The 15,843-nt window shown below is 40.6% G+C and overlaps 1 protein-coding gene across 1 annotated transcript; it reads left to right on the top strand.

The window, feature by feature from the left end:
* Positions 1-2,214: 2,214 nt before the first annotated feature.
* On the top strand, positions 2,215-2,768 carry T265_02176 (hypothetical protein; the record flags this gene model as incomplete). Its single annotated transcript, XM_009166350.1, has 2 exons — positions 2,215-2,488; positions 2,530-2,768. The coding sequence occupies 2 exons, from the start codon at positions 2,215-2,217 to the stop codon at positions 2,766-2,768; spliced, it is 513 nt and encodes a 170-aa protein (XP_009164614.1).
* Positions 2,769-15,843: the final 13,075 nt, after the last annotated feature.

Genomic DNA, 15,843 nt, shown 5'->3' with positions numbered 1-15,843 from the left:
TTCGCCGGCTTGGTTACATGCTCCACATGCGAGTCGATCGACCTCCTCAGAGGGCTCTCTTCGCACGATCACGAGCCAGGAGAGGTCAAGCAGCAATAAAGTGACATATTTACAGGCGCAATGGAAGGTATATTGCATTTGAGAGATGAAGACAAATATTGCATGATCATCTTTCTCTTCCGCAGAACTAGCCTAGACACTATTTATTAGGCGTAGAGAGCAAAGTGATTATTGTTCTATAAGAAACAGTTCGTTCAAAATTCACCTTGGAAAGTGCTTGTAGGTCAGATTAATTGTTGGGTCCTATTCCATCTCCCAACTGACTGAATCAGTGAGTTGGACGTAGTTGGAATTTGGGGTTTACCACCAGACACACTTATAGAATATTTGTGGCAGGCTTGTATCTGTAGCCTTTGTACTACCAAAAATTTCCATTCGACACAACGACATATCATTGAGTTTTGAGAGGGCAAAATGTAAAATAAATGCAGGCTTAAGCATACTATCAGTATTCAAAATCAGAGGTGTTAAACAACTGAGAATATATAAATACGAAACAACAACCACTGACTGTATAGAAATGACGCAAAATATTTTGCAGTGGAAGCGACGAATCATGTGTTAGCGAGACACGCAGTTAACTTTATACTGCAGGGGAATTTTTCAGTTTATGAGGTCGATGAGTGGAGACGGGCAGGAATGGAGTAGTTTTTCCTTAAATTAAGTGATGGCTCGACAACCAAGAAGCTGATTCAACGCAAGCACCTTGGACGTACGTGTTTTGGCAGCTAACTGGAGAGCTCTCAACCAACCACCACGCCCCCGTAATTTACAACGATGGCAGGGATTTCCGGACATACTTGTTCTCAACCAACCACCACGCCCCCGTAATTTACAACGATGGCAGGGATTTCCGGAACATACTTGTTCGCCATCGGCTTGGAGCTCCATAAGATATAATATCTGTATCCACCGAGATTATATGGATAGATCTGACGTAGCGGGGATGTTACAAGGTAGCTTGCAACACAAAATTAAGCCGTTTTCTGATGATACCAGCCTCAAATCTTGTAGAGTAGAAACAATTTTTACAGCGCACCAAACTCAAAAGAAGTTGGGGACCAGCATAATATTTCTGGTACCAGGGATTTCCAACGGTAGTCGTTCTGGCAAACATAGAAATTGTGCCGTCAAGAATTATGGGATCCAATGTAAAATTTTTCCGTTGTGAAGAAAATTCAATCATTCCGAGCTCTTTAAAGTTCTGGTTTGTTAAAACGGATGATACGTTAGTCACAGAGATCGGTACCTTCTCAGTCATTCACTTGAGATGAGTGGTAGCGCTTTAGGCAGCACCTGACGAATTATCAAAATGATGGTAAGTACCAAGCACTTGGATGCTTTTACTATAAGCCTAATGAACTCGCTCTACGCATGTACGCGAAAGTGTCGCCACATACTTCCTCAAGAGAAACAATACTCCTCAAATCGAAGTATGCTAGAATCAATTTTTTAAGTACTAAGTGAAATCTAGAAACTAAGCACCAAGGAATATTCCTAAATAAGTTGTTCCGTTTAATTTAAAAGTAAGCACCCATACTTCCTCAAGAGAAACAATACTCCTCAAATCGAAGTATGCTAGAATCAATTTTTTAAGTACTAAGTGAAATCTAGAAACTAAGCACCAAGGAATATTCCTAAATAAGTTGTTCCATTTAAAAGAAAAGTAAGCACCATGCGCTCCCTTTGTTATGTAGTGTTTATCTGAAACCAAGTCGATTAGAGTGAAGAAAGCCCAAAGAAATGAAACAACAGAACAAAGACAGTAAAAGAGAGGCGATTCAGCTATAGGCATTCACACTGAAGGCAGACACTTGAGTAACGGAGCACAGCTGGCGAGATATACCACTAAATGTTAGGTGAATTAGTCAGCGTGAGCTCTCACAACATATCTATGTCAACTATTCATGTTAGCTCGAATTTTGCGGCTGACGATGAAGCATCAGTTATCAAAAAGGTGTAACGCTAACCTTCAAAGTATTTCAGTGACGTGTTGCCAAACATTGCGCACGATGCACCCGTTCGATTATGTGCTAGATCACTGATCTAATTTTATTAACCTTAATCTGTAGATAGTTTTGCATCTTTGTTCAAACTGAAGAAAAAATCTAGTCTCCATCTTCAACTAAACCATTTGTCAATTCACTTCGAAATATGGAGGTAGGTGTTCTTTCATCTAGTCATTTGGTGCAGAAAAGCAAGCATTCCAAAACAACAAGAGAAAAGAATAAAACTGCAAGTGCCATTCACTTGGAGCTCTCCAAAACGCAGAAGGATGATCTTCTTGAAGCCTTTAATATGCTGGATGCGGAGGGAACTGGGTTGATCGGAATACGGGAAATTAGTGTCGCTCTGAGAGCACTTGGATTCGATCCATCAGCATCAGAGTTACGTCAGATGATGTTACTTTATGACAAAGAGAATAAAGGTACATATCCGCATTGGCTAAATCCCACTTAATTCTTACAGGTGTGCTTGAGTTCAAAAGTTTCCTTGAGCTAATGACAAAGAAGATGACCGAGAGAGATCCCAACGAGGACTTGGTCAAAGCATTTAGAATCATGGACAAGGACAACACTGGTACTATAAACTTTGACGATTTGAAACGAGCAGCAAAACTTCTTGGGGAAGATATGAATGATGAAGAAATCCAGGTAAATCGTGTTTATCCTGAACCCGTCGTGCCACCAAAAAGTGGATTTCGATAAGTTGCAAACGTTTGCATGGGCTGTTTCACCGTCAGGTATTTTATTCAACAAGATTACGGGATTTGCTACGCAGAACCACGGAGATCTATCATCCGTTATTTCCACCTTTGACACTGGTGGTATCGGGCTAGTGAGTAGTGTATCTCTGAAACAAATCAATGAAAATATACCTCATATAAACACATGTTGCTCGGATAATCGGCTGGCGCAGTTAAGCTGCTAAGCTCTTCTCCACAGGGTTGATGACGACTAATGATGACGAATCATTTGGGATCAGGTAGTTAGAGAAAATATCGGGAAAAAAATTGAAAGCCAGTGGGTCTGTTGAAACAATGGACTTCACAAATTCCAAAATGCAGCTAAAGGTTGTGTAAAGAGCTTACAGAGCCGGTCTAGAGGGGAGACGTTGGTTAAAATATCTGCGTTCAAAGAAGGGTCTACAGTTTTGACAGTACGGGGCACTGCAATCTAAATGTACGGTTAGTGATAAGAAGATCGAACTGAATGGTTGTTTGAAGTGCAGTCTGATACTTTATAATCAGTTTGAACAGCCATGTAACCTGATCTATTTTAGGCAGTTTTGTACGTTTGTAGTGAACAAGTTTGTGAGAAATAAAGCTACTCAGAGATATTGCTGTTCTCGACAACTTTTTGAAACTCGAATGGACCGTAGTAGATAAATGTGTTAAACTGCGCAGACCCCTGCAAGACATAAATATTATGAACAAGACTAAACAAATGACATTTTAATGTACCATTATCGACTTATTTCACTGAATGTAATGAGCTACGAGGTGCGGATAGACTGTACTTAAGAACAGCCTCTGACCAACCAATTCAGTGAACGTCTGAGGAAAGGAAGATTAACTTGACACTTCTTTAGATAGGAAACCGGCAATAGTCAGACGAACAAAAAATAAAACTTTATACTTTGAAGACATCCTGAAACCTTCATTTGTTGGTATGTAAATTAGACTGCAGCAGGAAATAGGTCATTGTTTTTTTGTGACTTGATAGCCGCAGGCTTAGGAGATAAGGCGTGGAGAAGAATCTTATCTACTAGTGTCGACGATCTGCGCTTGTACCAAAGGATTGCCGAAGAGATGATACATGGACTTATCTCATCCTAAAATGCATGAAACATGACAAATTATGGGCACGAGCAAAATGACTTATTAACAATAAAAAAGCGTTTATTTCTGGGTTAAAATTCGAAGAAGGTTCCTAGGAGGCCAATAATAGTAAGGATAAATAGAAACGAACAAAGATCACAAACAGTCTGAGTGTGTTTAGTACTGTCGGTCTTGAAGGATAAATAGCAGACGTTTCTTCTTGTTCTTTAGTGGTGACGCTGCTAGAGGTAGCCACTAACCGACAATAGTGACGTCTATGTTGTGAGTTTCTACCCGGATCACAAAACTACTTGGTTGTCTGTGTTACGCTTGACATAATACGGAACATGGGAACTGAATGGTAACAGCTGTCATTCACCCGATTTCTTTAGCTAGGTAGCGGTGAATACCTTATAAATCTGAAGCCATAGAAGAGGGCGTGAACAATCTCTCTATTTTTGTTTTGACTTCATCCAGACAAAGTAATGCAGTTCCTGTCCGTGAAGGTAATACAAATTAGTTGTTTCTGTAACATCATCTACTGTTTAAGATGACCAATGTGTAGTTCATTAAATGCGCTTTACGTAACAAGTGATGCTACAGACGCTGGTTCGATTCGCTACAGTAGAGGCAGCCCATCATATTTCTTACAAACCATACGCAGTTTTTACCCTCTCACCTGCGCAAATCGTACTGGAAATGTTATGAAATAATGGCCCAGCGCTTGCAGTTTTATTCAAACCATAAAGTAGGTTCCAAAGAGTGTATTGTGCCTGGTTCCACGGACTGATGCTTCACTCAACTAACAGTGATTTGTGAATGATAGGGAAGTTTATGCACTCTTGAATAAAACAAATGAAATGCAATTCACAGTCCGGCTAGTTTATCACGATGATTAGTAGTAGAAATCAGAGTCAGCAAACCATTCAGTTTCTTCTCATTCAACTTCCTTTTCTTATTTCAGACCACGGAGGTTAACGTGATGTTTGGATAAAAGATTGTTACAGTTATTCGTTTTTAAGTTCATTTCCCACCCAATTTGCCTCCTTGCACTTTTACTCGAGAGCATTACGTCTTACTTTTTCATTCAGGAAATGATTGATGAGGCGGATAGGACAGGAAGTGGTGTGGTGAACCAACAGGATTTCATACGAATAATCAAGAAAGCAACAATTGTGTAACGTATGCTCAATCCCTCTGGCAAAAATGTAAATTTTGTTTAAGAAACACTTGGATTACAGATTAAGAGCTTTTATTCTGTATTCTCTGGCAAAGTTCATATTGGTGGCCTGCTAGTCAAAGCTGTGTGGCAACATTTGAGACGAACCAATTTCTTAAGCGTTTTAAACTGTGAGGCAAGTTTTAATCTTTTTTTACCGTACAACAAGTAGCCAAGAATGACTGTGCATGTGCTCCATTTCTGTCCAGTAGCGTCGAAAATGCGCACGGCGCACATCAGCATCTTTCGAGTGAGAGACGGTAGTTGCGCAGCCGATCATCCAGCCGCATCTGTATGATATAATGGAACTCTCATCTGAGTTCAACTACCTCTAAAAATTCGTCACGAAAATAGTTCCAACCAAAAACCCTACCAATATGGGGATGTCAACGAGTACTTCCCGAGGACTACATTCGTCTGCTATATAGAATTCCAATTTTAGATCCGTAATGTACTACTCATACGGTTGCTGAAAACCCTTCGACAGCCCACGACCCGTTTCGCCCTTCTGGGGGCTCATCAGGTAGGCGCAGTCCCCGGGTTTCCGTCAACCTTATGTTCTACTTGAAACCAAATTGCACGAAATTAGCGAATATACACTCATTTGCAAACCAATTTGGTTCTTTCGAGAGACTCACCTGGAACCCAGCTGAATCTCTCGTTTATGATGTTCTCAGGCAACTGAATGTGCTGCACCAGGCCGCCTCATGTTTCAGTCGCTACGATATTTGAAATATCGCGATACATGTATATCTTTGTAATGTACTACTCATAAGGTTGCTGGAAATCCGTTGACAGCCCACGAGCATCATCACAAACGGGAGAATCAGCTGGGTTTCATGTTAGTCTCTCGAAAAACCTAATTAGTTTGCAAATGAGTGTATATTCGCCAATTTCGCAATATCCTCAAGATGACCTTAATTAAATTAAATCTGGAAGATCAAGCATACTTTGTCACCTTATGTTTCCTCAGGGTGCGCCTTATAATCTAAGATCATAACGGACACGCAACTGGCTTGCGTTTTGCAAGAGAATACTTTCGAAAACCGTATAGTTCACTTCTGTTTACTCCGCTCTCCTCCAAAGCTTAGTGTGGCTCACCTCCGCTATACAGACATAAATGAGCATATGAACAGAATTTACCTATTACCTGAAATCTAATAGAGTCACGGTAATGCGGCTTATCGTTCAGCTGTAGCACCCTTTTGGTGCCTAATCGCTACGCCGCCAGAGGGAAGTACGAGAGCTGGGATACTGCCAGATCGCTCTAGCCTGGACAGAGGAAGTCGAGAGGTGGGGCAGTAAATTTGCGCTCAAAACACCGAGCCATTTCAACCCAATGTGGCTTAACTAGGACTGCAAATCCTTATTCATTTAGAAGCGCTTAACCAAATTCCCACTGTTGTTCAAAGGAGAAAGGAACGGACTTGGGATGTAACGCGCAAGATGCCTGTAAAGTTAGTTTTCCAAGGCAAGTACCTAATTTTTTAACGGATGCAAGCGGGCTCGCACTTTGACTTATGGTGACGCCTAAGCCAGCTTACGCATCAGTTACGGCACATTTCTAGGTGCTAATCTGCCCTAGTCGCATTTTAAAAGAGCAAAAGCGGGTTCAAGCAAGACATATGTTACTCTTACTTTCAAGCTGTGACAAGTTAAGTGGCACTTTGAAGTTGAAGACATCTAGGCGCCAATTATCCCGCGGGTATACAACAAAAAACAAGTTGGTGCCACTAAATGTAGGAGGACAGGTTGTTCAGATCGTTTGAAAGAGTTGTCGCACATAATGTAGAACAAATACCTGAAAAGTCCAAATGTTTACCGATGCTCATTATAATTTGCCCCAAAACATCCGAAAATAATTCAAGGTGAGTGGTTTAGAAATAGGGCGATGGTGTGGAATTTATAAGTAAGTGGATGCCCTTCATAGTGCTTAACCCGAAAAATAATTTTGATGAGACAGTCTAGTTGAAAGTTTTCTTGAAACTCTTTCACAAGTATTCTTCTATCGCTGAACTTTGGTGGATTCTTGTGAAAGCTACCGCAATAGAGCATTGCAGCTAAAGATTAAGCTATTCGGACATCTGAACAGCTAATACGCAATAGAACGAGAATGGTACCAGGGATAACTTGAGATAAACATAGTCTCAAAAGTGACAAGTACATACGCTTTCTGTCACAGTATGGCATATGTCATTTACTCCTGCTCCATTCGAAGCTAGGTGCTCCCAGGTTCAAACTTCAGAATTCGTGCTTCGAACTAGGTCCTCCGTCCCCTTACGCAGTAATTGTCCAACAACCAGAGCGTCCTGTTAATGAACATTAAAGAACATGAATAAACCGGCTTCTATTTGGGATAGAGGTATTATCTTGCATAAACACCTCGGTTCTAGCGGCATTCTTTCACCCGTTACTGGTACTTCCGTTTTGTACGGCGCTCCATACAATTGCCATTGCGTCTGTTATTTAATCACTGATTTTCACTGGCGATGTAATATAACTCTACGTTTTGAAGAAGGCCGGTAGATTCATTGTTTAATGCATGGTGACCATGCGTTGCAGAACAACATTTCACTCAAAAATACATCCTTCTCTGCAATATAAGATGACAGGTCCCCGTAATATTGTGGAGAGTTACCGCTGTTTTTGTGCCTGGTTTGGAATGGGCTAAACCTACAGTTGTGCAGAATTTGACATGGCTGTGGGGAATAAAAGATGTTTTAAGACGTTTGAGTGCTGTTGTTGAGGTTCACCTTTCAGGAAATAATCCTCAGTAAAATTTGATGGATACATTGAACCAAATGGCACCTGAGTGATGTAAGTGTCGTCCATGGCGCTATTTACTATCCAGAGTTTCCGACTGTGTTGGAGGAGTCAGCACCTTGAACAAAGGTTGAGTGGTAGCCCTAGTTTTACCTCACCTCTTTCTTTTGACTTTACTAGTTAGCCAATCAGTCTGGGCTGGTATTCGTTCAGTACCTGATAGGTACATTCAATGCAATGGATCTTTTTGATGAGTAGACTTGCTCAGGTCACGAAATTTGGCAGACAAACTGGGTTCGGAGTTGTGGATGAAAGTGTCCTCCTATTGTGTGGTGGTTGTTTCGTTTTGTTAAAAACATCACAAGCCAGAGATTAAGCTGAGTTCTAGGTGAGTCTACCGTCAAAACAGAACTGGTATGCAAATGTGTGTATACGTCAACGTTTTTGATGCTCAAGTTCACATTAAAACATGAGGTTGATGTAAACTCGAGGACTGTGCTCACATGCTGAGCCCTAAGAAGTGCCAAATCGAGCATGGGCTGACGAACATTTTTCAGCGAACTTGTAAGTAGTTCAATATGTCTATATAGTATCATATCAACCGAAGAAATAGGCGGCATGGTGCAGCACATTCAGCTAATTCACGGCATTAGTAAGATACCTCTTAAAAGATAGAACCCTATTAGAACAAAGCGCTGTGTTTAATACCTTGAGAATCTTTCATTAAAATACACATAGATTTTGTATGAAAAATTTCAGTTTCTATAAAAACCTTCAAATCCTGAGTGACCAGTCGTGGCTGCATAAAGCGCAGCCACTGGTACCGGGTTTCACACATACGGAAGAAAAACACAGCGGTTTTAATTTTATTTGGCAAACAATTTATCTGATCCAGTATCCAGTTCAAATTCGCAGGTTTCATCCGTAAATAAATCGACCTATGCGTGCGCTACTAATATTTCAAGGTAGTAGCTTAGCAAATTAACTGACCTAGTGGCCATACCCGGATTTGACTCTCGGAGGGAGAGAATATGTTTAGACTCTCAACATCATTATCTGAACTGTAGTTCTAATCATCCAAGGGTATATTTTCATGGCTGAGCCGTACTTGGTACTGATTTCAATAATAATCTTCACGAACGGTGCTTACTTATTTACGCTTCCATGTATTCCTGTGGCCAGTGAAAGTACGTTGTCTTTAGGTATGTCTGATCGTCACGCTACTAATTAATTTATGTCGACACTCAGCAAACCATCCACATATAGCCAAGAGAATTTCCCACAACTCTTCACCGCTTAACTAATGATGACGTGTACCTCACTAGGAAGTCAATTCCCACTCACCACTAAGTTGGTGTCTCTGACCCGGTGAAATCCCGACGTAGATGATTTTGGTCGATTTATCATATCTTCGCAGTAAGTAACAGTCATCCGGTTAATATTGTGTTGGGGTCTTAATGTAAGCGCTCCAGTTGGACGGAATTGGTCCTAACCGAACTTAATTTGTTTGACTGTGACAAAAAGTAGCTGCACGTGATATGGTGCAAAATCACTAGCATTTTCTGCACCTGACTATTGCTTTTACTTTCACGTTACATTCACCTTATAAAAACATCTGTGTGAATGGTCAGTACATACTTTCGTATTTACCACCGAAAATGAGAATTTTTGATGCTTGCAAATCATGTTTTTGATTTTGTTCGTGGTATTCAGAGTAGTGCTTACGTCAAACAGGCTACCCTGCAGATTTCTTCTCTTTCCTCGATTGTGTAGATCTAAATACCATAGTAATTTTTATCCCAAACGTGTTGATTTGGTTTTAAATGACGTTGAATGGATACCAGTCCGGTATTTGGTACTAGAGGATCTGTTCAGTCACTGGTACTTTTTCTGCGACGTTGCCTTCTTCCCCATTGTTTTTGGTCCTCTTTCAAAGGATATCACCTTTTGATGATAGCTCAATCTTATTACACAATAATTCAGATGCCAATGTCTGAATTACAGCGTGGTTGTGAAGATTCTCCATTCAGAGAATTGTGTCGCCTTCACAGGTTCTGCTCAGAGGAATTTAATAAATAATACCCACCTGAATTGTGGACCGTCAAAGTACGCACAAGCAACCGCGGGAAGCCATTCCGTTGTTTCTTATTCATTCCTCATGTTTGTGAATCATTAGTGGATTGCTTTTAACGAAGAGTCTTGTCTTCTTAATGACAATGCCTTAGTGCCTACTTAGAAAAAGATTTTGGCCTTAAACGTTTCGGGGCATGTACATTTTGGTCATTTTAAATTCAAGTTTAGTACTAGTGACACATGGATTTGATTAGCTGATCACTGATGGATTGACTAACCGGTCCTTTGTATCATCCAGCCTATCTGTTCAGTTCAGATGTGAAGATGAGAAGACTTGATCATATATTCATCAGTGGTCATGAAAGAAGACTTTCCCTTTGGTCATGAAAAAAGTGTGGCTGAGCCCGGAATACCAAGCAGTGTTATTGATTAAAATGAACCACTAAATCGACTGACATTTTGGGGTTACATGAAGTCCTAAACACGGATTCTCCCGCTGAAGTCATTTCCACCTCGGTGAAGTTGAAACTGCATGATACACCGGGTAAAGTGATCACGAAATCAGACAAACATTTTTTTCATGACTGGGTTCCATTGCACAACCGAAATACCGCAGTGAAGAAACCATGCAGTTGGCGCACCGTCGGTATGCTCATGCCTTGAAAGCAGCATTGAAAAACAATATTTGAATTCACTCCAGCCAGCTTCCGGTCACAGTTCAAGATCTCCTGTCTGACTTTCTTTTAGGCTGAGACAAAAATAACGCATCAGGTAAAACGCACTGCAAAAGGATTATATGTTATGAATGAATAATTTGCACATTAATAACGCACAAACACTCAAAGTAATTCAATGTGGAACGTTTAAGTGTCCAGCTGATCACGAAATTCCAGCGCAAATTCCAGAGCCGCAGATCGCTTTTCCAAAACTTCCCTACCCTGATATTGTCGAAGTCAGCTTATCCGGAAATTTAGTCCTCTGGGTACTTGTCTAATAATGCTCTCATCATGAAAATGGACGATCATTTCACTTATGGCATCTGGTGGCACATCAAAGACAATTTCCTAAATAGACCAGACGATACCAAATTCAACGCAATTATGCTGAAGAATATCCGGGAATTTACTACTGAATTAGCCAGGCTTTTAAAAAACCGGGCAATTTATTCATGAAGCACTGACTGTTTTGGACAATTGTCTATCCCGCGTGCATCACAGTAACCCGGTTATCTTTATGTACACACACGTCTGGAGATGAAAAACCTGCCCAGGTCACATGGTCAGACAGAAAGAAGTACAGTTCTGCCAAACAGATGGAGGTTTTCATCTGCTACTGCAAACACTGTTGTAAAAAATTAGCAGAAGAATGACTTTATTAAATCGAAGAAACGACGCAAATAAAAGTGTGCTAAATTTAAGAGATAAAATACCAGTGTGATTTATTTTTGATTTTCGGCCCTTCGATGATCACAAGAAATAGGTCAGAGTTCCGCAAAAAGGGTGGAATTTCATATCCAGGTCACCAACTAGAACAATTAGTATGTGGCCCCCAAAAGTTGAATAAAGTTTTTAAACTAGGAAGTTATCTTATCGCAGTTTGAGCTTTGTCGCAGTGACCGTCATGCTTCATTTTCAAACTGGCTGATTCCCCGCCGACGCTTAGTCACAAGATGATTCCATTTTGCACCGGGAATGATTCTCATCGGTTATTCGTCAACTGTCATTCCTGGTAAAACGAACTATAAAGACATTATTTTGATAAAATTTCATAGCCCATGACTCTCCGAAGCTTTTCAAACAGTTTTGTGACCAGCTTTTGTGGAAATTCATTCTTCGACTCCTATAATTTCTGGAGAATAGTAGATTTTAGCTATTCCAGACGTCGAATTGAAGTTATGCTGCAAGATGAAAAGAGCACGTAAAACCTTTAATAGAAATGTAGGCTTAAAATCCTTTCCGTTACAGCCCAGTAACGCTCGAGTTAGCCTGCTTGATTTTAGGTCAGAATAAGACCAAATTTTACCCCTCTACAGTGGACACCAGGTTCGTCAACTCATTGTGGCTCATCTCCATCAAATTCCTGGCTATATACAAAAGAATCATCTCATACCCTCAAGGTAGTGTAACCTCCGTCAGATGTGTCTCAGAGCTACTTTCAAAGCAACCATTCCTTTGGCAGTTTCTCTAAAATTAAAACACCAAGCGCTCACTGAGATATCTGTCCTTTTAAGGGGAGATACCAACTAAGCAAGAAACATTCTCTTTCAAGCCATCATATGCAGCAGCATTTTGCTTTATCTTATACGGCAGCTTGGACAAGCTCCTAGTTTGATAGTTTCGAACGAAATAACACATTTTTCAGCAACCCCAGAGGTTATTTTAACCGCGATCACCGTTAGAATTGTCTCTGGCTTTTGATTCTGAAAAGTCTTGGAACCTCTCTAAAGGATATACCTAATATATTGGCATCAAAAACATTTTTTATCAGCTATGATTCACACAGCACACGGTTACCCTTAGAGTTAAGTAAAAGCCGATTTTCCCAAAAAATAAAGACAGTGCTAGGCACAAGCATTCGTTACCAATCCAAACCTGGAGAAATAAGCTCAATAAACAGCCTTGTAGGATTTTTATACCAACTTGTTTTTCAATTAAATGTCATCTTGAGGACAAACTGAGTAAAGCAAAAACACGCGGTCTCTGAAATAGGAAAACGACTACGCTAATCTAGGAAACATGTGCAGTGAGATTCAGCTATGCTTCCATTCAAATATGCATGAAGCAACCAACTCTGTATTTGAACGTGTTCGAGTATGGGAATCAGGCTAAAAGAAAACTATGCCAACAATAGTTTACCTAAACCACATCGCTTCACAGCACTCAGGAAAGATGGTCAATTATACGTCATCAGAGCTTTTGCAATGTAGCTTGCTGTCGTAACGTCCCATGCAAACTAACGAATTGGACCTTTGTTTACATTTAGACACATTCAAGTGACCAATAAATTGGCATCATTACGCTGGCAATGAGAGCACCAGACCGAAACGTCGCACAGAATAACTGGCGTTCATATCAACAATGGCAAGGTCCTTAACCACCTGACGGAAGTCAGGTTGGCGCCAACAAAATTAAGTCAGCTTGAAGTTTACAACGATTGACACAGCACCTAACATCAGTTATTTTCATTGCTCACAACGATTTACTCCTCCAATAGAGAATGCTTTTCGCTTAATCTGATGTGTCGCTTGTGAAAGAAAGCCCAAAAAGTAAGCCAGTAGTATCTTAAATGTGGCCCAAGTAATCCTCACGAAACAGCGTGCCGAAACGACACCTGCGGAGTATTGATGAATCTCGTGCTAGTGGAGGACAGCTCGAACAATCAAACCAATAAAGGTTATCTTGAGTGAACAAATTCTACTGTGAAGTTGCGCATGTGAGCTTGTGTTCAAAGAGGGCAATCTGTGAATTACAACCTCCAAAAGAGCCGCCTTTCGCCAAGAAGACAAAAATATGGGACAGTGGATCGGTATAAAAAGGATCAAAACTTAGTGCTCGACTAAGTGGCTACAATAGTTTGGCTTCCTCGTGCGCAACGGCAATTGTGCACGAATGTTATTGTGCCTTAGGAATGAGAACTGAACATTAACGTCGCTGTTTCGTACATACCAGACAACACACAGGTATTAAAGCATCCTCCCAATTTTAGGTCACTCCTACAAATGGTTACCGTACAGCTGGTTCCTGAAGTGTTTCTTCCCCTCTTTGGACAATGATCTCTCAAACGGGATCACTGTGATTTGTTCCCCAGAGACGTGTATGTAGACCGATTATTAGTTTAGGTGGTGGACTAATTTGGTGGTTAACTTTGATCAGAATTTTCCAAATGAGATACAGAAAGTGACCCAATTAGGCCATTCAGCACTCAAACGGGGCTGCATTCTTGCTTGTATCACACACATTTTGAGCTAAGCAAACGTCTTCACGGCAATATGAATCACTCAGATTCTATCGGATCATGTGTCACGCTCTCCGTTTGCACTGGACACAAACGTGAGTTCCCTAAATGGAACCTGAACGAAAAAAGGTAAAAATTTTCTGAGTTGGCCTGTACGTTATTCAACTTTCAGGGTGCGTTGATTTTTCCCACTGGAAAGCCGAGTCCCTGAATGACGAATTGCTAGGTTTATAAAGCAGCAATGTTGGATCATACATATTGGATGCAGTGGCTAAACTCCAATAAGCCCAATGGAATAGAACTGCTAATGGGAGTATCATTTAAGTTCTTTCTTAAGAGCATTTGTCACATTTGTCAATTCCTCAGAACACATAAACGAGTTCACCTATGGAAAAACAACCTTTCAGAAGAACACATTTGGAAAGATCCAACTTTCTTAGGTTCCCCTATGACATGCACATCTCTATCTGCATTCTTCTGCCAAAAATCATACAGGAAGGAAGTCCATTGTTAGAACACTTCTACCATATTGATTAATAAACAGATTTAAAGGACATGAACACTTGGATTTTTCTTTTGGACGCCATGATTTTGATGTCGAGCAGACTTTCTTAGATGTGTCACTACTGTTAAATTGTTACCAAAACGGACCTCCAATGATGCACCAATGTCAGATGAACCATTTACCTGTTTTTGATTACAATGGCTTGCTGTAATACGTTCGGTAGAACTTCAGTGTAATTTACAACAGCCGCTTATGAACATTGTCAACGCAGTTGGAGTTGAAATCGGTGGAAGAAAACCTCCATTCTTATTGTTTTTGTATGGCTCCAGTACATTTAAGGACTTCTTGCATGGTTGTGTTGGACGGTCAAGTACCGTGAGAGCACTACGTGCTTCTACATGCGATGAGCATACAAATGATTTGACGAGTTATTGTGAAATATGTGAAAGTAAATTAGATTTCGTAACAAAGTTTTCAAATATGACTGCATCACTTTGCGGAATAATGGTGACGAAATCAAGATAGCTTTCTGAGGAAGCAACCATTCAACAGTAAATAAATCCTTCGGTTGGGCTGCTCAGAAACAAGTTGCAGATCTATTTGTAGGCATACACACATTGCCTTACCATACTGTACTGCGATACTCGACTCAAAGGACACTACGATAGGTTCTTCTACAACAGATATATCTCCGCATATTTTCTATTGGCGCCAGGTACGCTTGTAGCACGGGTGTCTAGTTCCTTCAAAAAACGAAGGTGTTTGAGTGTCTGTGAGTTTCAACTTATTGACCCTCTACAATACATTGGTTCAGCAATTGTGACCACTACCGCTTTGCTCGAATCACAGGAGGGTTATTTTTGCTAGGAACGCTAGACGCGCCCAATCTTTTTAGGAGGTTCTAATCAGGTGAATTACGTGGAGGCTTGTGGGTCCAAATTATATAGGCTTTGCAGAACTTGTCAAACAGAAGATAGTTGTGCGTTGGGATATAGCAAGGTGGGTCTGAGTTGTTTTAAAAAAACTGATTCCGCTCTAAAATGTGCCTGCTTGGACACCTGTATAGATAATTGTCTTTGATCTGATGTATCTTGCTCAGTAGAAAAGTTAGGGACTATTTTTCTTCAATATTTGCTACATCTTGCGATGAAGCTGGACACCAGGTGGTACTAAATCAAACTGCAATAAACGACGATGATATATAGCCTTGATGGCGGACCCTAGGTCTTGTTAGAAACATCTGCGTAATGAGCACATTCGAAGGAGTGACATTCCGGAAGCCACGAGAGTTGGTTAATCTGTATTCATGATCATTTCAGTGGGTTTGAAACAGTTTCCACCCCCCTTCACAGAATGATTACACACGATGTTTCCTCATAAGGCACCAGCGGACATCGGTCGAGTTCCAAGTCGTTTTCACTTGGTGGCATTTGAAATGTTAAGACCCAC

This window comes from Opisthorchis viverrini (assembly GCF_000715545.1).
Source record: "Opisthorchis viverrini unplaced genomic scaffold opera_v5_25, whole genome shotgun sequence".
Taxonomy (NCBI): Eukaryota; Metazoa; Platyhelminthes; class Trematoda; order Opisthorchiida; family Opisthorchiidae; genus Opisthorchis; species Opisthorchis viverrini.
This window is presented reverse-complemented; position numbering and strand designations above follow the sequence as displayed.